This window comes from Engraulis encrasicolus, chromosome 21 (assembly GCF_034702125.1).
Source record: "Engraulis encrasicolus isolate BLACKSEA-1 chromosome 21, IST_EnEncr_1.0, whole genome shotgun sequence".
NCBI classification, from domain to species: domain Eukaryota; kingdom Metazoa; phylum Chordata; class Actinopteri; order Clupeiformes; family Engraulidae; genus Engraulis; species Engraulis encrasicolus.
This window is the reverse complement of record NC_085877.1, coordinates 40,499,493-40,520,832: the sequence shown is the minus strand read 5'-3', so window position 1 is coordinate 40,520,832 and position 21,340 is coordinate 40,499,493. Positions and strand designations below refer to the sequence as shown.

The window sequence follows — 21,340 nt, the reverse complement described above, 5'->3', positions numbered from 1 at the left end:
GGACGGCCCGTACACCAGCACCAGCGTGCACCAGGACACCCCGAGCACAGGCAACAGCTCCGTCCACCTGGACCTGTAGAGTAGAGTAGAGTAGAGTAGAGTAGAGTAACTTTATTAATCCCCAGGTGACGGCCCGTACACCAGCACCAGCGTGCACCAAGACACCCCGAGCACAGGCAACAGCTCCGTCCACCTGGACCTGTATATCGTACAATACCAAAAGGTCATTAAAGGGACACTGTGTGAGATTTTTAGTTGTTTATTTCCAGAATTCATGCTACCCATTCACTAATGTTACCTTTTTCATGAATATTTACCACCACCATGAAATTTTAAGTATTCATTATGACTGGAAAAATTGCACTTTTCATACATGAAAAGGGGGATCTTCTCCATGGTCCGCCATTTTGAATTTCCAAAAATAGCCATTTTTAGCTGCGAAAATAGGTGACACAGTTTCAATGAACAGCATAGTTGCAGTACCTTTTTTGACCATTTCCTGCACAGTGTCCCTTTAACCCATTGACAACTAAGGCACCTGCAAAAAAGGGTGCTGAATTCCTGAGCCCTTTTTAAGAAAAGCTGCCATCAGCCTATAAAAACCTAAATATCTCAGATTTTTGAAGCACATAAAAATATGCCCCAAGGTGCATTTGAACGCGAAGACCCTCATCTTTCATTAGAAGGTGTTCATTCATCTCAAACAAAGAGAATTTTTAATAAAATTCAAAGTCTCAAATCTCATGAGCCTGAATGTTGCGTAATGCAGCTCCAGGCGCCAGGGCCAATGTTGCGCAATACAACATCAGGCATCAATGGGTTAAACACTGCACACTGGATACTTTTTTCTCTCTTTATTTTTGGAGCGAACAACGCGTTTCGCCCAGTGTGCCTTCAGGTTCGCTCTTTACCAACCCCCATTACCCGGGTGTACAAATAAGGTATCACATGATCACATGATTAGTTGCTAATCACGTCTGTGCATAGTATTCACCACGCCCATTCAATTTATCGTCCTGATAAAGCAAAACATGCTAACGTGACAGCAGCCCTACCTGGGCGCACGCCAAGCCTGCCACGCATGGCTGCTCCGATGCTTCGCTGCTCCTCCTCCCTCCTCGTTGGGCTGCCATGGTGGCCATGATGGCCGTGGAGGAGGAGGGGGAGGAGGAAGAGGAGGAGGAGGAGGAAGAGGAGGAGGAGGAGGAGGAGGAGGAGGATGAATAGGAAGATAATGTTACCGTAACGTGACAGTAGCCCTACCTGGGCGCCACTCCCACCACGCGTGACTGCTCCGATGCTTCGCTGCTCCTCCTCCCTCCTCGCTGGGCGGCCGTGATGGCCATGGAGGAGGAGGGGGAGGAGGAAGAGGAGGAGGAAGAGGAGGAGGGGGAGGAAGAGGAGGAGGAGGAGGAGGAGGAGGAGGAGGAGGAGGAGGAGGAAAAGAAATAGGAGGAGGAGGATGAATAGGAAGATATGTTACCGTAACGTGACAGTAGCCCTACCTGGGCGCCACTCCCACCACGCGTGGCTGCTCCGATGCTTCGCTGCTGCTCCTCCCCCCTCCTCGCTGGACTGCCAGGGCGGCCGTAATGGCCGTGGCGATCGCCAGGAGGCCCGTGAAGCCGTTGATGACCCAGCTCATGAGCATGGAGGCCAGGAGGAACGAGACGTTGGCGAAGTAGGCGTTGCAGAGGAAGCCCCACAGCCAGGCGATGAGGGAGATGGGCACGGCGTAGGGGGCTGAGGAGAGACGTGTGGTGCCTTGGAGCTCCTGTAATAATGATAATAATAATTTATTGATAATAATAATAATAATAATAATAATAATAATAATAATAATAATAATAATAATAATATTAAAATTAGGCCCAGGCCCAGGCGATGAGGGAGATAGGCACGGCGTAGGGGGCTGAGGAGAGACGTGTGGTGCTCTTAGAGCTCCTGTAGGAATAATAATAATAATAATAATAATAATAATAATAATAATAATAATAATAATAATAATAATAAAGAAATTAGGTCCACACCCAGGAGATGCGGCGTATGTGGCTGTGGAGAGGCACATGGTTCCTTGGGCGCTCCTGAGTTCTGTGTGTGTGTGTGTGTGTGTGTGTGTGTGTGTGTGTGTGTGTGTGTGTGTGTGTGTGTGTGTGTGTGTGTGTGTGTGTGTGTGTGTGTGTGTGTGTGTGTGTGTGTGTGCAGGAAAGCTGATGAAGAAGGAGAGGCTAAGGGGATCCGGGCCCAAGGAGCTGATGACGATTCTCATCACATTGTCTATATTAGTTGTTTGGGGCCTTTCAGATGATTTTGTCCTGGGCCCAGCAAAAGCTGTCAGCGGCCCTGTGTGTGTGTGTGTGTGTGTGTGTGTGTGTGTGTGTGTGTGTGTGTGTGTGTGTGTGTGTGTGTGTGTGTGTGTGTGTGTGTGTGTGTGTGTGTGTGTGTGTGTGTGAGGTTGTCGGCCGTCGGCCATTCCCTCTCCTTACCTGTAGGCCAGAACGCCCTCCAGCGCCACCCACTGGTGAAGGCAGTATCCGCACTGCCGCGCCGCACCAAACTGCATCAGCACTGCCAGGCAGTTCAGGCCCTTAAAGGTAGAAAGGAGGAGTCAAAAGGAAAAGTTAAAGGGACACTGTGTGAGATTTTTAGTTGTTTATTTCCCAGAATTCATGCTGCCCATTCACTAATGTTACCTTTTTTTGTGAATATTTACCACCACCATCAAATTCTAAGTATTCATTATGACTGGAAAAACAGCCTTAGAGATTACTAATAATCGGGCCTTGGTCCGCCATTTTGAATTTCCAAAAATAGCCATTTTTAGCTGCAAACACACACACACACACACACACACACCTTGAAGCAGACGAGGATGTCGAGTGTCAGCATTGCCATGGCAGGCACACACACACACACACACACACACACACACACACACACACTCTCACACACACACACACACACACACACACACACACACACACACACACACACACACAACAAAGACACACACACACCTTGAAGCAGACGAGGATGTCGAGTGTCAGCATTGCCATGGCAGGCACACACACACACACACACACACACACACACACACACACACACACACACACACACACACACACACACACACACACACACACACCTTGAAGCAGACGAGGATGTCCAGAGTCAGCGTTGCCATGGCAGGCAGCATCAGTAGCTCCAGGAGGTCGGACAGGAGGAGGCCGATGACCAGGGCCGACACTGAGCCGCCTCCGCGCCGGCGCCGGGCCAGAGCCAGGCCGGCCCAGATGAAGGAGCCGATGCCCAGGCACAGACCCACGAAGTAGAAGGTGGCCAGGATGATGACGTTTTTACCTGAGTGAGGATTGTACAGGTAGCTGTTAAAGGGGTATGCCACTATTTTGGGGCTTAATACAGTTAAAATCGTTGGCTGGGGTTTATAAAGGTGGTAAAGTGTCTTATGTTAAAGCGATGGTTCGGAGTAGAATCACCCTAATGCCATTTGAACCGTGACACCCATCCACCTTTACACCCGAAGTGTTTTCTGCCGCAGGCTTACATCAACAGATTTGCCGTGTTATTCGATGTTTATTCCGGATAGCTTGACTCAAGCGCATATGGATCCTGGGCACCGTCTCCAAACTTTCCCCACAAAAATAACATGTCATGACACCAAACTTCTACAGTATAACAAATGTGGTTTGTACTCACAAAAAGATGAATTTGAAACTTTGTACATAGTCCAGGAGTTTATTAGTAACAACACACGAGACGATTAGCTTTTCTGCTGCTAAACAATCCGTCGACGTCACTTCCTCCAGCTGGGACTGTCCACTTATTGTAAGGTTTGTGTTTTAGTCCACAGCCAGGATATATGCACGAGTGTGGCATCGTCTTCTATTTATTAAACGTGGTAAAATTTAAATCCGAAGTGGTTAATTTCTAGTTGTAGCGCAAGCTGTCTTTTTTAGTTTTCCGCCTTCCGGACTCACGTGTATTTGTTTCCATCAACAAAGTCCCAGCTGGAGGAAGTGACATCGACGGATGTTTAGCAGCAGAAAAGCTAATCGTCTCGTGTGTTGTTACTAATAAACTCCTGGACTATGTACAAAGTTTCAAATTCATCTTTTTGTGAGTACAAACCACATTTGTTATACTGTAGAAGTTTGGTGTCATGACATGTTATTTTTGTGGGGAAAGTTTGGAGACGGTGCCCAGTATCCATATGCGCTTGAGTCAAGCTATCCGGAATAAACATCGAATAACACGGCAACTCTGTTGATGTAAGCCTGCGGCAGAAAACACTTCGGGTGTAAAGGTGGATGGGTGTCACGGTTCAAATGGCATTAGGGTGATTCTACTCCGAACCATCGCTTTAAGTGTTGTCTTGCTTTAAGACAAGTTAAAAGAGGGAATATGTCGCTAAGCTAGTGAAAGTCAATGGATCCGTGTAGCATTGTAGCATGCTACACGGATCCATTGACTTTCACTAGCTTAGCGACATGCTCCCTCTTTTAACTTGTCTTAAAGCAAGACAACGGCTTACATGAAAAATAAGACACTTTACCACCTTTATAAACCCTGGCCAACGATTTTAACTGTATTAAGCCCCAAAATAGTGGCATACCCCTTTAATACCTTGCCTGATTTTCATAGACTTCAGATCACGTACCGCGATTCTGGTCTGACCAGGACCATAACGATTAGCGTTTCCATACAGGAAGAACTTTGTTTCCATGGCCTGGTTAACCCGCCTCCCTCGGCTTGCTACTGGTTGAGGGCTGTGCCGAAGTTTAAACCAAACATTTCTTAGCCCAGTAGAACGTCTCTGCTTAAACCACGTCACTGCCTTGAACACGCCTCTACCCAGGACTGTTGGAAATGCTCAGTTGATTGGTTCCAGACAAAGTGGGTGGAGATCCCGCTGTAGCGGGATTGAGCAAGCTCCTGGACCTACTGTGTGTAGCTGAGCCGAAGGCGTTGCGTCACCAGTAGGGCGGAGCCCGGCTAGTTAATACCTGCTGGGCATTGCTGCCTGTCGCACCTCCTCCGGTGCCCATGGGTCAGTGAGAGAAAATAAGACTTGCGACACAAACATCTTTATTGTATCAATTAATAGGCAAACATAGGGAACACACATTCATAATGCATTCACAGGAGGTGCCTTCCTCAACCACCTTTGCAGGTAACCGTAGCCTTACGCCAGTAGCAGGTGTCATCAGGTGGTGTCCAGCCTTCTCTGCACCACCCACTCCAGCTAGTGGGCCCACAGTGAGTGGCCAGTCTCACTGCCCATCTGCTTCTGGCATAAGGCTTTCCTCCTCTCTCTCTCCAATAATACATACGTTCCATACATTTGGTAAGCATTAAAATAAATCAATTTTAAAAAAGGGGATAAAATAAAAGGCAGTTGAGCTGTTTGGTGTTCGTTGGCTGCTGGCTTTAACCCCTTCGTAGCAGCTGTGCTCGGGTGCGTTGGTTGCTGGAGCGGCAACAGTGCTGAGTGAAAGGTGCCGAATGCGCTGAATGCTTACTGACGAGTTGTCTGTGAGGCAGTTGAGCTGTTTGGTGTTCGTTGGCTGCTGGCTTTAACCCCTTCCGAGCAGCTGTGCTCGGGTGCGTTGGTTGCTGGGGCAGCAACAGTGCTGAGTGAAAGGTGCCGAATGCGCAAGGCGGTTGGGAGATAGGCTTGCTGTTCCCTGCAGCTGCTGTCTGGGGGTTAGGTGTTCTTCCCCCAGTTTCTGTCCTTCCTCCGCAGCCAGAGCCAAAAGCTCCCTTTCTCCGCCTCCTCTGCCAGTTCCTTTGTTGCCTTCTTAAGCCTCCTTCCGGTGACTCCCACCGTCCTTGAGGAGGCATATAGTCGACAACCCTATAAAGCAGTGGTTCTCAACTGGAACAGTCTTGGGAGCCACCATTTTCCAATCTCATTCAGTCGCGACATAATTTTTTTTTGCGATACTCGAATGACTGGTTGCACGCTACTATCGCGCATAAACACTCTGATTTTATCTACGACGACAGATGACACAAGTTCAATCGCCTATCAAAATAAAAGTTGTAAATTGTTGCAGGAAAAGTTTAATGTTTTATTTGTTTTTTAGCGAATCAATCAATTGCGATTTATTTATTTTTTACACCACGGCTCTGCGACCCACCCATGACCCCTCTGCGACCCACTTTTGGGTCGCGACCCACCAATTGAGAAACACTGCTATAAAGCCTGTGCATCCAGCCTCCACTGGGTAGATCATGGTAGTCTTCCAACCCGCCTGCCGGCACACTGCAGCCAACTCAGAGTACTTGGCCTTTTTCTGCTCGTAGGCAGCCTCGAATCCTTCCTCCATTGCCACGGTGAGCTCAATGAGGGCCACCGCTCTTGCCTTTGTGGCTAGTAATAATAATGCCTACATACATTAGATACATACATACATACATACATACATAGGCCTACATACATACATACATGCATACATACACGCATACTGCACACGCACACACACATACACACATAGCCTACAGTCCTGAATAGCGCTTTTTTGTTAGGCCTACATCAACTCACACACACACACACACACACACACACGACGGAGCAGCACACAGCGAACACAAGCACCTAAAACGTTGAGTAGTTCTGTGGTCTTGGCGCCCGTTCCATAGCCGCCTGGGTGCGGGTCCAGCCTGACCTGCGTGATGATGCTGTGGTAGAAGTAGCCAATCAGAGAGCCAGCATACCTGTGCGGTGACCTCACAGCAGCGGTGCCGTTCAGGATCATGAAGGGGTCCTCTCCGTCCATTCTAGACAAGGTCATGTCAAAAGGTTGTTATCTAGCAGCCTGATCTCCAAAAATGTTGTGCTCCTGGACACGGATGTTAAAGGGGTATGCTACAATGCTACACGGATACATTGACTTTCACTAGCTTAGCGACATATTCCCTCTTTTAACTTGTCTTACAGCAAGATAACGCTTAACATGAAAAATAAGACACTTTACCACCTTTATAATCTCCAGCCAACGATTTTAATTGTATTGAGCCCCAAAATAGTGGCATACCCCTTTAAGGACACAAAATCCGTGTCCAGGAGCACATTTGGCCAAAATTCCGTGCTCCTGGACACGGAATTGTTTCCATGCTCCAGGACATGGAATTGTTTTCCGTGATGGGCACACGGAAGTGCTTTCTAAAGGCTATTACCACAACACTGTGTTAACTCTATCATTAGAAAATACATACCAAATGCTAATCCTAAGCAAAATAATGCTATAGTTATTGAAGTTGTGCCCTGACCAAAACATTCCCTAACCTTAACCTGTCATTAAAGACATATTTTTGAGAAATACCTTTTCCAGTTGGTTGCTAGGCTATAAAATTCATATAATGAATGAAAGAAAACTAGCTGTGCCCAGACCAAAACAATCCCTAACCCTAACCTGTCAGTAAGAAATGTTTTTTTGAGAAAAAATATTTTAAATTAGAAAAATCCTGAGAAAACACAAGACTGTGGAAACAGAGCTGTGGGAGTATAGAGAGAGCACTTCTGTGTGTCCATCACGGAAAATAATTCCGTGTCCAGGAGCACAGAATTTTGGCAAAATCCGTGCTCCTGGACACGGATTTTGTGTCCTTAACATCCGTGTCCAGGAGCACGGAATTTTTGGAGATCATGTTGCCAGTTAGACTACTTTATGTTGCGTTGTGTAAGTTGTGCTGTGTTTTGTTCATATTGTGATGTAGGCTGAGAGGTGTATCTTGCCACCAGGCAAGGCAGGCAGCCGCTTGGGGCCCCCAAGCCCCTAGATAATGAATAACAGCCCACACTTTACCACAGTAGTGGCAATTTTGGTTCAAATGTTGATTCTTTCGTATTTTCGCTTGGGGCCCCACCAGACCCTAGAATCGCCTCTGTGTAGGCTACTACGAGGCTATATTCAGCCTGATCTCCAAAAATTCCGTGCTCCTGGACACGGATGTTAAGGACACGAAATCCGTGTCCAGGAGCACGGATTTTGCCAAAATTCCGTGCTCCTGGACACGGAATTGTTTTCTGTGCTCCTGGACACGGAATTATTTTCCGTGATGGGCACACGGAAGTGCTTTCTATAGGCTATTACCACAGCACTGTGTTAACTCTATCATTAGAAAATACATACCAAATGCTAATCCTAAACAAAATAATGCTATAGCAATTTAAGTTGTGCCCTGACCAAAACATTCCCTAACCTTAACCTGTCATTAAAGACATATTTTTGAGAAATACCTTTTCCAGTTGGTTGCTAGGCTATCAAACTCATATAATGAATGAAAGAAAACTAGCTGTGCCCAGACCAAAACAATCCCTAACCCTAACCTGTCAGTAAGAAATGTTTGAAAATAGAAAAATCCTGAGAAAACACAAGTCTGTGGAAATAGGCTATAGAAAGCACTTCAAACAATTCCGTGTCCAGGAGCACGGAAAACAATTCCGTGTCCAGGAGCACGGAATTTTGGCAAAATCCGTGCTCCTGGACACGGATTTTGTGTCCTTAACATCCGTGTCCAGGAGCACGGAATTTTTGGAGATCATGTTGCTTATTAGTTCGCTCCAAGAAATAAAGTAATGATAAGTAAGCAGTGTGCGGTGTCTCTTGACTTTTGTTCATTGATTCACATCCTCCTGCCTCACATCTGCACCTGCATTGAGGGGTTGTGCACAAGGACTCTCTTGTACTTTGAGGCTATATTATACTTTGTGTATGTGAGTGGTGGGAGGGGTATAGGCTTTTATAGAGTAGCCTATAGGCTATGCTATTTGAAAGGAAAGTAAAGGTCCATTCCATTTTGGGAGCATCAAACGGTGTTGCGGACCTTTACACTGGCCATGTTTAAGCAACACCTTAAGACACATCTCTTCCTGGAGGCTTATGGCTGCTAGTTCCACAAGCACTTTCACTTACATGCATTCACACACACGCTCACACACTGATGCGCACATTCACTCACACTTTCCAACACAACACTCTGTGAAGCGTCCTTGGGTGTTTTGAAAGGCGCTATATAAAACGAAAGTATTATTATTACTTTCCTTTATCTTATGCTTGGTCCAGCACCTGTGCTACTGATAAGCGCGCATTCTCTGACTTTTTAGCCTATATGCTATTGTCATATTAATGGGTTTAAGAAATCACATAACCTAATGGGATTGGGTATAGGCAAGGCATAATATGAATGGGTTAAAAGAAAGCAGATAGACTATACTAATAGCCTTAAAAATGTTCCCTTTTTTAAAAAAAACACAAATAGACCAACGACCAAGTTTTTCCAAGTAGGCTACCGGTATTCATTATGACTGGAAAATTGCTCTTTTCATGCATGAAAAGGGGTATCTTCGCCATGTTCGGCAATTTGAATTCAGTAGACATTTTAGCTGTAAAACTTACTGTGCTTTGGGCATACTAGTAAATATTTGTTGAAGCCTACACTGGTATTCATGGAAAGAACAAATTTGGGAATAGACAGCACAGTTGCAATGTGTAGCATACTTGCAATACCAACACCATAGGGCCAACTACTGTACTGTGAAGAAAGGATTCTAGCCAATGGCATAGCATCATTTAAGAATATTATTAGGATTAGGCATACCAGCTCAGCTGAATCAAAATTCATCTGTAGCCTGTATCGTGAAGGTCCAAAAAACTGTAGGCCTATCCATCAATAAAGTCTAGTCATCCATGTTTTCACGTTAAATCACATCATCATATATCACAAGAGGAAGACAGATTAGGTTAATTGTTGGACTGAATTATTGTTGGCAGAAACCGCGGTGAACCCAGCTCTCGCTAAATAAACCCAGCTACTGCAACTTAACGGAGTAGTCTATTGTTTGAATAATGCGCACGACGCTGGGGAGCGCCTGGTGAAAACATTAGGCTACTATTCATGTGCTGTTCACAGACAGTTACGTCTGCATAGCCATTGCTTAAAATGTAGGGTCGGCGATTTCCGAGGTATTTATTTTTTGATGTAGGTTACGATCTTCTTTTCCTATTGGCTGACGATCCAAAAGTAGCCAGGAAACTCCACTGTTCAGACGCGTGGACTCGGAGAGGTGCCGTCAAGAAGAAGAAGAAGAAGAAGAAGAAGAAGAAGAAGAAGAAGAAGAAGAAGAAGAAGAAGAAGAAGAAGAAGACCAGAACGCCTCTAGGCTAATCTATGCTGTGTAAATGCGGCGCTACCTGTGCCAAGGGTCTTCGGCCGTTATTCCCCTTTACCTTCTTCACTCCTGGACAGACACCTTCAACTGTCGGCTTTAGATCACGGAGGAGTCTGCTCATCGTTGTGACGACCATGTCGCACAATCATTGAGAGTTCTATTCTACAATCTATCAATCAAAGATTCTAGAACCCTTGTTATTAATCACTGTCCAGGGGTTGGTGCACTTATTCCAGAAAAAAGCTTTGACCAAGCAAATGTTTTTTTCTTTTCTTAAAAAAATTAAAACAATGGTGTTCTTTATGCATGATGTATACATAGTCTTATCCAGATGACTAGTATGATTTATGAAAACATCTGAATACTGTAGGCCCTATTTAATGAATTGATAACAAAATTAATTATTTGCTGGGCTACAGCTTGATAATATTGTGCTATATATATAATAATACGCTATTTTGTGTGTGCGTATGTGCACGCGTGCAGGCGACAAGTCTTTCACCCTAAACCTGATTTCCATGTAGGCCTAGCCTATACAGTACTTTGTAGACCCATGTAAGTACATCACAACAACCAAAGGCTTTCACATCAAAACAGGGGGTTTACTGCAAAAGTCTGTACACTATACATTTGTGATGTTGCACTGCAATAACACTGATATATTATCAATAAAAAATAATAATAACCCACCAATACTAGCCAACAAAGGATTGCAGGATTGACAAATCAAAGACAGTATGCACACTAGAGTAGAGTAGAGTATATACATACACACACACACACATATATATATATATATATATATATATATATATATATATATATATATATATATATATATATATATATATATATATATATATATATATATATGTGTATATATATTTTTATAATTTATACTCCTTGATTTTTCTTTCCCATTTACAAATGTTTTTCTAGTCTACGTTTACCACCACCATCAATTTCTAAGTATTCATTATGACTTATGACATGAGGAAATGCTCATGTTTTCGTACATGAAAAGGTGGATCTTCTCAATACACCATTTCGAACTATCAGTCATTGGCATCTTAAAGGGACACTGCGCCGGAAATGGTCAAAAAAGGAACAGCAACTTGTAGCGGACCGCCCCTCTGACTTGGCCAGTCAGGGGACTGCGCTACCTTTTCTTCACTACACTTCCCAGCGAACACCACGGCGCTCCGAGTCATGCGGGGAGTGGCCTCTTGTTAAATAGCCCAAGTTCAAGCTCAATGGCGGGTGAGACTGTTCTGCAATTACAGCGCGTGCAGAGAAGCAGAGCGAGAGAGAAGAAGAGGAAAAGTGTGCGCCATGAAGAGAAGTTTCGCACAACCGTCGCACGTTTCCAGTTCCATTCCTTGTGCCGGATGAACGGAGTAAAAGTCAAGTTATGAAGAGGATTCTCGTGTGCTGTTCGGCAAGGTGAAACCCACGCAGACCTGGGCGACTCCGACAACGCTGGAGTCGTTGTTCTCGTGCACCTGTGTCGGCGTGCAGACCTGGAGGCATCCTCAGATCATATTCGCTGTCAGGACGAATCCTGGATCAGGGCGAACAGAACACTTGAACACAACGGACGGTAAACTTCATCTTTGTGCACCTGGCTCTTCCTCCACTCTCAAACTCGTTGCTGCTCTTACAGCTCTCATCCCAGCCATCTCTCCACACACACACACACACACACACACACACACACACACACACACACACACACACACACACACACACACACACACGCACATAATTATGGACCTTTACGGACTACATTTATGTTTGCGTTTATTATTTTGAAACCTTGAATGCCTTGTTTGAAATGATGAACTCGTGATCACTAAAAGAAAAGAAAAGATAACTTTGTGTTGAACTGATTTATTTGTGTTTGGTAAATATTTTGTGTTAAATGCTGACGTGGCATTCCTTAACCTTAACATTTGGTAGTTTATTAAACTGCCTGGCGCCTGAACCAGACTTTTGAAGTACATTTTCATATTCACCCTCAGTAGGCTAGGGGGCGTCACGTTACAGAATGGCGTCTGAACAGGGACTTGAACTGAATTGTATTGGCTCTGATATGATCATAATGGACAATTCACTTGAACATTGAACATTTCGTTTGCTGAAGGCAAACTGTTTTCACGTGGGGCTGATTACTTGTGTTTCTGTGGTTGCAACTAACTGGACAATTGAAACTGAAGTGTTGCATTGCATTGAATGGACAATTATCTCGAAAAGGACTGAACTTGGACTGCTTTCAGTGGCTTATATAGCCTAAGTGGGTTTAAAACAATTTCTAAGAAAAATAATCACTGAAAAAATGGCACATTGACAAAAAAGGCACTTTGGAGAAAAAATGTCTCTTTAAAAAAATGCATAGTGATTTTGTAACCTGTTAAAAATATTGGATGTGCTTAAATGTGAACAAAACAGTAATGTTGATGGTGCATTGAGTTAATGATTTGGGAGATTATTCATATGCATTTATTGCTGTAATTCCCATTCGTTTGTATACACTCACAACAGCACATATCTACAACTGATTCACACACACACATCCTTGCTCTGACCTGCTTGGCACTACAGCCAACTTCAGCCACTATGTCCATCAACGTTCTCTCTGTTCCACCACGGAACGCCCTTTTCATACCAATCCAACCTCCTCTCCCTCTGGTCTCTTTTGGAGTATTGAACACCAGAAGTCAAGTGGAGTGGGATATGGATTTTAATGCAACACAAAAGAACATTGAAACACTAGGAAAGAACATCAAAATAGAACTCAGTGCAATGCTGGATAACATGAGAATATTCTTTGTGGATTTTAAGCAGCAACTGCAGCAGCTGACTGAAATTCGGGGCTGGGTGGATCAGCTCAGACATGACCTCCAGGTTCATCACGTCAACCTGCAGGGTGACCACCAGGTGGCCTCGAGACTCAGCGAATTCCCAGGTAGACCACCTGCAACTTGCTGTGCTCCAGAAGCATCTCCAGCTGCAGGTCGAGGTGGTGCTTGTCTCTTCACCTCTGTGCAACCGGAGTCGGACATGCAGTCTACTTCTCCAGTTCGCCTACCAGTCTCCATGTCTACAGTGCATGCAGAGCAGCAGAAGTGCCCTGTGATCCAGCACATCCTACACTCCATCGGCGAAGGCTGTGAAGACCCAAGCCGGAAGTATGCTGTGTCTGCAGGTGTGGTGTATAGGAAGACCCAATCTGGTTCGTACAGACTTTACATTCCCTCTACACTGGTGGAAACTGTCCTGCGTGCTTACACACAACCAGAGCACCAGGGGTTGTTTAGGACTTTCTATCGTTTGCACAGTGCTGTTTTTTGGCCTAACCTGTGGAGTTCATTAAAGAGCTTCATGAGGGCCTCTCCAAAGAATGACACTGGAAGCAGAGGGCAGCCTTCAACTGTAGCTCCATGTGAACCTACTGTTACAGACTGTGGTGCAGTTCAGGACATTAATGTTTGCAGTCCAACAGCAGCTTTAGTCCAGAGTTCTGACAAAGCAGAAGAACTTTATTCACTTTCTGTATTTAAAATGTTTCACACACTTGTTCCTCATACCAGGACCAGTAGCAGTGATGACGGACCCTTCTCCACTGACTCTTCAGAAGATGAGGCTGACATTATGTGCTACCCTGGGTGGTGAGTTTCATCCAACCTACGCTTGTCTTTCCAAGGGGGGGAGAGTGTAGCGGACCGCCCCTCTGACTTGGCCAGTCAGGGGACTGCGCTACCTTTTCTTCACTACACTTCCCAGCGAACACCACGGCGCTCCGAGTCATGCGGGGAGTGGCCTCTTGTTAAATAGCCCAAGTTCAAGCTCAATGGCGGGTGAGACTGTTCTGCAATTACAGCGCGTGCAGAGAAGCAGAGCGAGAGAGAAGAAGAGGAAAAGTGTGCGCCATGAAGAGAAGTTTCGCACAACCGTCGCACGTTTCCAGTTCCATTCCTTGTGCCGGATGAACGGAGTAAAAGTCAAGTTATGAAGAGGATTCTCGTGTGCTGTTCGGCAAGGTGAAACCCACGCAGACCTGGGCGACTCCGACAACGCTGGAGTCGTTGTTCTCGTGCACCTGTGTCGGCGTGCAGACCTGGAGGCATCCTCAGATCATATTCGCTGTCAGGACGAATCCTGGATCAGGGCGAACAGAACACTTGAACACAACGGACGGTAAACTTCATCTTTGTGCACCTGGCTCTTCCTCCACTCTCAAACTCGTTGCTGCTCTTACAGCTCTCATCCCAGCCATCTCTCCACACACACACACACACACACACACACACACACACACACACACACACACACACACACACACACACACACACACACACACACACACACACGCACATAATTATGGACCTTTACGGACTACATTTATGTTTGCGTTTATTATTTTGAAACCTTGAATGCCTTGTTTGAAATGATGAACTCGTGATCACTAAAAGAAAAGAAAAGATAACTTTGTGTTGAACTGATTTATTTGTGTTTGGTAAATATTTTGTGTTAAATGCTGACGTGGCATTCCTTAACCTTAACATTTGGTAGTTTATTAAACTGCCTGGCGCCTGAACCAGACTTTTGAAGTACATTTTCATATTCACCCTCAGTAGGCTAGGGGGCGTCACGTTACAAACTATGCAGCTCATTGAAATTGGGCTGCCTATTGCCAAAAATTGATCTTTACATGAAAGTTTACTAGGTAATAAACAAATATTTTCCAGTATGGTCCAAGTACAGTCATTTTTGCAGGTAAAAATGGCTATTTTTGGAAATTCTAAATGGCGGACCATGGAGAAGATCACTCTTTTCATGTAGAAAAAGTGCAATTTTTGCAGTCATAATGAATACTTAGAATTTGATGGTGGTGGTAAGTAAACATTAGTCAATGGGCAGCATGAATTCTGGAAATAAACAACTAAAAATCTCACACAGTTTCCCTTTAAGCTGCAAAATTGAAGTGAGAGGGAGCAGTGCGGCAGGACGGTACTGTACCATGCTCATGGTACCGCAGTCATGGAGGAGGATGGGGGAGATTACTGATTAATTACTCCCCCCTTAAACCTGGTGGATTGGGAGTCAAACTGGCACCCTTTGGGCTACAAGTCTGATGCCTATACCGCTTACCCATGACTGACCTCAATTACTGAACTGTGGTCAGACCAGTAAATATTAGCTTACTACTTATTGAATATTAGGCGATATTGAATGATCGAATTTGAGAATGGGCAGCACACATCAGAAAAATGTACATGAAATAATGAAACTAAACATGACATAATTAAACTAAAAATAATAAAAAATCACTTACAGTACCATACATGTCAGAAGAATGGAGCATTGTGTTGTATGGAAGGAACGGTATGAAGTTGGATAAAAATGAACTTTTTTCTTTCTTGGTGTCTGGCTAAGGGGCCCATGGAGTTAGGGTATAATCCGTCCCTGTCTGCGTCAGAGCTGTGGGTACTGAGACCACCACACCAACAAACCTAGTTGGGTATTGCAGGGAAAGAAAGGAGTCACCGGAGCATCTTCAGATGTGAATATTTATTTATTTTTAGGGCTGGGACTCGATAACATTTTTAAATCACATTAATCTATATGTGCCAAGACTGCACTTCCCCATTAAAACAAGCAAACCTTCACATCTGAAGATGCTCCTGTGACTCCTTTCTGTCCCTGCATCTATCAGTCCTTTCCCATGATGCACCAGGTTGTGAAGTGCAGGAGCGCGGAGGATATCTCTCCTTTCCAAGTGAAACCTTGAGTCTTTCATTCAGTCATTCAGTCCAGGGGTATCGTCAGAGAGAGAGTAGAGAGAGAGAGAGAGGTTCCGCTGGCCCATTGTTTCCGGGTTCTACTGTCGCAAGGAGGAGGGGGGAGGGGGGGGAATCCCACTTTAGGTAGACCTAAGGACTATTCTAAAGAGTCTCTGGTATCGTTCAGGGGGGTATAGTGTAACTGAGTCACCAGGGCCCCATGTACAGTAGGCCTACGCACTGTGTATAAGGGGCCCACACACAGTCCGATTTGTGAAGATACAGTATATGGGCGCGATCACACAGACCGCGGATTTCACAGTTGGAGGCGGATGTGTTCTATTGTTTGTTAATGAAAATGAGCGGATTACGCGTCTAATATCAGCGCAAGGCGGGTTGCTGATTCTCCGCCTCTCCGCCCCGGGCGGATCGAGTGGAAAAAAGTTCAACTCAAGGCGGAAAACCCGCGGCGGATTTCCAGATGTTCGATAGGAGACCGTTATCAACATTCATATCAGATTTACTATCCAACGTTAGGAGAGCAAGAAAAGACTCAGGGGACTGTTGATGGTTTTGGCCTGGTCCTCCCCTCATTGCAGTGGTATCCAGTCCTCATGCCGCAACAGCAGACCTTTCAGAGTCAGATTTGAATATTCATTTTGGCTTATGCGGTCACAATAGTTCATAATGGAGGACTAAAAAGGTTGCCCTGCAGGCTTCATTGTCTCTCTCAGTGCTGCATGGCGGACGCTTCTTGGCTGAAAATGCCCGGCTTCATTTTTTTTTTGTTGCCCCAGTCCAGTCCGGAGTAGGCCCCATTCTACGCTCCAACAAGAGACATATATCCAAACGACGCTCATTGACTGGACTCCGCTGTGTTTCTTGTTGTCTGGCCCAGGTGGCCCATGTAGTAGTCATAGTCATAATCCGACACTGTCAGCATCAGAGCTGTGGTTGATGCTAAAACCACAAAAATAAACCTTGAGTCTTGGCAGACTAAAGGGCCGTACACACTAGGGATGTTAACTGGTAACCGTTTAACCGATAGTCGACCGGATCAACTTTAACCGGTTAAAATGTTCTGCCACCGGTTAACCGGTTGTAATAATAATAATAATTATAATAATAATTTCCTCCCAAAAAGCCCCAAAAAACGATAATTTTGAGGTTTTAGTACGGGGGCCCAATGTAGTAGTCATAGTCATAATCCGTCCCTGTCAGCATCAGAGCTGTGGGTGATGCAAAAACAACACAGAAAAAACTTAACTCTTGGCAGAATAAGGACTCGCCGCATCATCCCTCAGCTTGCAGGTGCATCACAGTGGGACACACGTCATTGAAAAGGAGAGACTTGAGCTGGGCACACTGCCAGGGGTGCTGACGGGCGGGGGGAACAAAGAGGACAGTTGTTCAGGGCCCAGGGAGAGAGGGGGCCTAAAAATTGGTGTCCTCATTACATTGTATCTATTGGGCTGGGGGGGCCCCTTTCATATGACTTTATCCTGGGCCCGGCCAAAGCTGTCAGCGACCCTGCACACTGCAGCAGACTTTTTAAGACGAGTTGGATGTTTGCACATAATTACTGTAAGTGCTGCCTCTTGGCCAGGAGTCCCTGGAAGAAGAGTCACTGTGACTCAACGGGACCTTTCCTAATTAAATTAAAGATAAATAAAAAAATAAAAAAGTCTTTAAAACTCTGCTGTAGTGTGCTCAAACATTGGGTCTTATCAGTCATTCAGTCAGTCAGTCAGACAGACAAGACAGACAGTCAGCCCGTACAGTAGGCCCCATTCTACGCTCCAACAACAGACATATCCAAACGACGCTCATTGACTGGACTCCGCTGTGTCTCTCTCCGCAAGACCAGCGCCAACAATAGCGGGTCTGTGACCAGGCTGAAGTTCATGATCGCCGCGGCGATGTTGAACACCTCCCCCTGCGGCAGCCCCATGGCGTACAGGCACACGCAGGTGAACACCGGCCCGTACAGGAGGACGTGGGTCGCCGTGGCAACGCCGAACACCCTCAGGACCTGGAGAGAGAATAGAGTATCATTCATTTATCTATTTAAAAAAATATATATAGTTTTTAGGGCTTTTTTGCTAGCCTGAAAAAATAGACTAAATATGAGATTAACCCTTGTAAGGTGTTCGGGTCATTTTGAGCCGTTTTCAGTTTTTACCTTGAGAAAAATAGTATCAGTTATATCATTCTTTCACACTGAGATTCACTGGCTTTGGTTCATTTTCAGTGAGGAACATGAATCTGAAAAAAAAAGTTGTTTTTCAAACTGTGTCTGTGCCTATTGGCCAATGCTTTGTCGTCACTCCCTGAAAACCCTGTCCGATTTGCATCCAAAGATTCTAAACAAATCAAAACAAATCTCCTGCATTGTGTTTAGTCCGTTTGGGGCATTGTCCCAGGCTAAACCCACTCACAGGCAAAAATAATTTTGGCCGCTGGCGAGTGGGGCTTCTTTACTGGGCTACTTGTGCCTTCATTTCCGACGGGATGGTGGAGGAGAGACACAATGGGAGATGGAGACGGGGAAGGATGGGCAAATGACCCGGGCCGGAATCGAACCCGGGTTGCAAGTCAGTGTAACAGTGTTTTATCACATGCGCCTCAGCTAAGTGGCACCGAGCAGCCAAAAAACAAAATGATTAAGTGTCCAAAAAAGTGTCAAGGAGTGGCCCAGCCGTGGTCAACCGGTAGGGCACTCGTCTGCCATACGGCTGACCAGGGTTCGATTCACTCTGTCCTATCAAATAAAGAGTGCGTTACAATATGCGGCCTTGCCTCCTTCACTTGTGCTTGTTTCCTCGCCCCACCTCCTGGCCCCTCCTCCATGGAGAAAACAATAAAGTTTACCAGCTGTCAGCCAAGCCACAACAACTTTTGAGGGACTGTTTTTCATTCACTATCCCAATTGCAAATGAGAAAAGGACTTTACAATTGAGCTTTTGCAAGATATTGAAATATAATGCTGTTGTCAGTGATGTCATCATGACATATTACTTCCTGGTACGAGGAAACAAGCACAAGTGGAGGAGGCAAGGCCGCATATTGTAACGCACTCAAAGTCGAAAAAGACACAAAAAAAAACAGAGTGTCAGAATTCACTCACCTGTTTCCTGACAGGCGGCGACTGGGCGTTTGCCTTCAGGCAGGTGACGATGGACGAGACGACGAGCAGCAGGAGACAGGCCAGGTAGGTGGCCAGGAGCAGGACGGACAGGTCCCGTTGGAACGTGAGGTAGACGCTCACGATGCCCCACACCCACACCGCCACGGAGATCGGGATGGAGACGCGCGGGGTGGCAAGGCCAGTGGTGCCCAGGGAGCTGGTCAGAGACAGCAGGCCCTCTAGCGCCGCCAGCTGGTGGAAGCAGGAAGCGCACAGGCGGAAGTAGATGACCGCCATGCACACCACGAAGAATCCGTAGGCGTAGCTCAGAGTGGGGTTGTCCCTGCTGCTTTTTCAAAGGTGGAAATGATGCAGAAAAATTGGTAACACTTTATTTTAGGGATACATCTATTAGCACTAATACATACAATGTTAATGTCTGCATAAGTAACTTGTAAGGCATGTACTAAGCAAATGCTAAGGCCTACTAGGTCCTTACTAAGGTTAAATTGGTAATAAATCCCTTATTGTGCATGAACAACACATTTGCGAATACATGCCTAACAAATGTTTGATTTTGCTTTGTACATGCCTTACAAGTTACTTATACAGGCACATTGTATGTATTAGTGCTAATAGATGTATCCCTAAAATAAAGTGTTACCGAAAAATTATATTCAAGTAAAAGTATCGGTAACACTTTACTTGACGTCGGTGTCATGTGTCATAATGCAGTCATGCATGTGTCATGGACATTATGTCAATATCAAAAATATTATGACTTTGTATTTTAGTGGAATTCGGTTATGATAAAGACAGGCCTAACAATGTCAACTCTCCATGACCATAAAACGTTTATGACACTGACACCATGTTTATGACTCGTTCATGACTGTGTCAAGACAGTGTTTTGACAGTATTATGACACTGTTATGTCATACGTATGACGCCGGCGTCAAGTAACGTGCAACCAAAGTATCTTTACTTTGCCTAAATCCCACACAAGTGAAAGTGAAAGTACCTAGTAAAAATCTACTCTGGCCAGGGTCCATTGTAATTGAGTTAAGTATTTGGGTCAAAATGTACTCAAGTACAAGTAAAAGTATCAGTTTTGAATGAGGACTTAAAAGGTACAAAGTAAAAGTATCCTTTCTTTGCCTTAATCCTACCAAAGTGAAAGTAGCTATCTACAAATCTACTCAAGTAAGAGTAAAAAGTACTTCACTTAAAATGTAATTTGAGTAAAAGTACTTAGTAACTTTTAATTAGCTTTCCTCTTGAGAATTCAATGGGTTTTTTTTCTTGCATATCGTCCTCATCTCGTCATTGTCATATCTTGCTTGTCACCAGCCATCATCCAATACATTGATTCAAGATGGCATGGCATTTTGTATCTCAGTCTATTTTAACTCAGGCCAGGTTCCAGTGTAATTGAGCTAAGTACTTGGGTCAAAATGCACTCAAGTACAGGTAAAGTAAAAGTATTCATTTTAAAAAACTACTTAAAAGGCCCACCTGCTGCCATTCCATTCCTCTTCCTCCCCTCCATCCTCTCCTCCTTCCTCCTCTTCCTCCTCCTTTCCCCAGAACACAGCCATATAGACGATGGCTATCACGGCCAGGAAGATCATCTCCGCGATGTCCGTCACCAGAAGGGACACGGTCGTGAAGGAGACGCGTCTCCCGGCGTTGTGGTGCGTCCTCAGCGCCAGCAGGGCCCAAAGCAGGAAGCCCGTGGCCAGGCCGAACGCCACCAGCACCGCGGGTACCGCCACACTGCTGCTCACGAACGCCGAGAAGTACATCCTGGAAATTGAAGAGGTGTCAACCAATCCTATGGTTCAGAAAGTCAAATCCCTGCGACAAATTTGATCCGACCAGCTCTTAATCAGAAATGATGAGCACTCAAAGCATGCCCAGTTACTCAGTCCATGGAGTCACCTGCATTGGAAGGACACTTCTGTTCTAGAATATGTCCAGTCTGGTGTGGTCCAGTCCGGTCGTACAGAGGTCAAAATGGACAAAATGATGGTACAAATACGATGATTATCGCACCTCTGGCAACACTGCAGCAGCCTCAGAGGTGACGGAGAGGACACAGGGCACAAAAAGAGAAACCCAAATTACATTTCAAAAAAGTACATATCTTCCAAGATAATGGGCAAAATTGAAGATGTAAATAAGAAAGAAAGATGTGTTAAAATGTAAATATATTCCAAGATAACTGGCAATAAG

General features: G+C 45.1%; 2 protein-coding genes across 2 annotated transcripts in view; both read right to left on the bottom strand.

Annotated features, from left to right (window-relative positions):
* LOC134437425 (uncharacterized) overlaps positions 1-10,315 on the bottom strand; it is a 10,705-nt gene extending 390 nt beyond the window's left edge. Inside the window, exons 1-7 of the mRNA XM_063186913.1 lie at positions 10,218-10,315; positions 6,620-6,801; positions 3,146-3,360; positions 2,487-2,587; positions 1,878-1,944; positions 1,506-1,774; positions 1-73 (exon numbers count right to left, since the gene is read on the bottom strand). The exon at positions 1-73 is cut by the window's left edge and continues 390 nt beyond it. Coding sequence (XP_063042983.1) covers positions 1-73; positions 1,506-1,774; positions 1,878-1,944; positions 2,487-2,587; positions 3,146-3,360; positions 6,620-6,800 — 906 coding nt within the window. The 5' untranslated portion in view covers position 6,801; positions 10,218-10,315. The remainder of the gene's footprint in view (positions 74-1,505; positions 1,775-1,877; positions 1,945-2,486; positions 2,588-3,145; positions 3,361-6,619; positions 6,802-10,217) is intronic.
* Positions 10,316-17,755: 7,440 nt separating this feature from the next.
* Positions 17,756-20,910, bottom strand: LOC134437424 (uncharacterized). Its single transcript, XM_063186912.1, has 3 exons — positions 20,696-20,910; positions 19,106-19,454; positions 17,756-18,010 (listed from the first exon to the last, which is right to left on the bottom strand). The coding sequence occupies exons 1-3, from the start codon at positions 20,908-20,910 to the stop codon at positions 17,771-17,773; spliced, it is 804 nt and encodes a 267-aa protein (XP_063042982.1). The 3' UTR covers positions 17,756-17,770.
* Positions 20,911-21,340: the final 430 nt, after the last annotated feature.

What these genes read in the sequence shown, in the direction of transcription:
- LOC134437424 (XM_063186912.1), bottom strand. Translation starts at nt 20,910, where the DNA reads ATGTACTTCTCGGCGTTCGTGAGCAGCAGTGTGGCGGTACCCGCGGTG. An exon ending in GCCATCGTCTATATGGCTGT is followed by an intron (nt 19,455 to 20,695) that starts GTTCTGGGGAAA and finishes CCTTTGAAAAAG; the next exon opens with CAGCAGGGACAACCCCACTC. An exon ending in CGCCGCCTGTCAGGAAACAG is followed by an intron (nt 18,011 to 19,105) that starts GTGAGTGAATTC and finishes TTCTCTCTCCAG; the next exon opens with GTCCTGAGGGTGTTCGGCGT.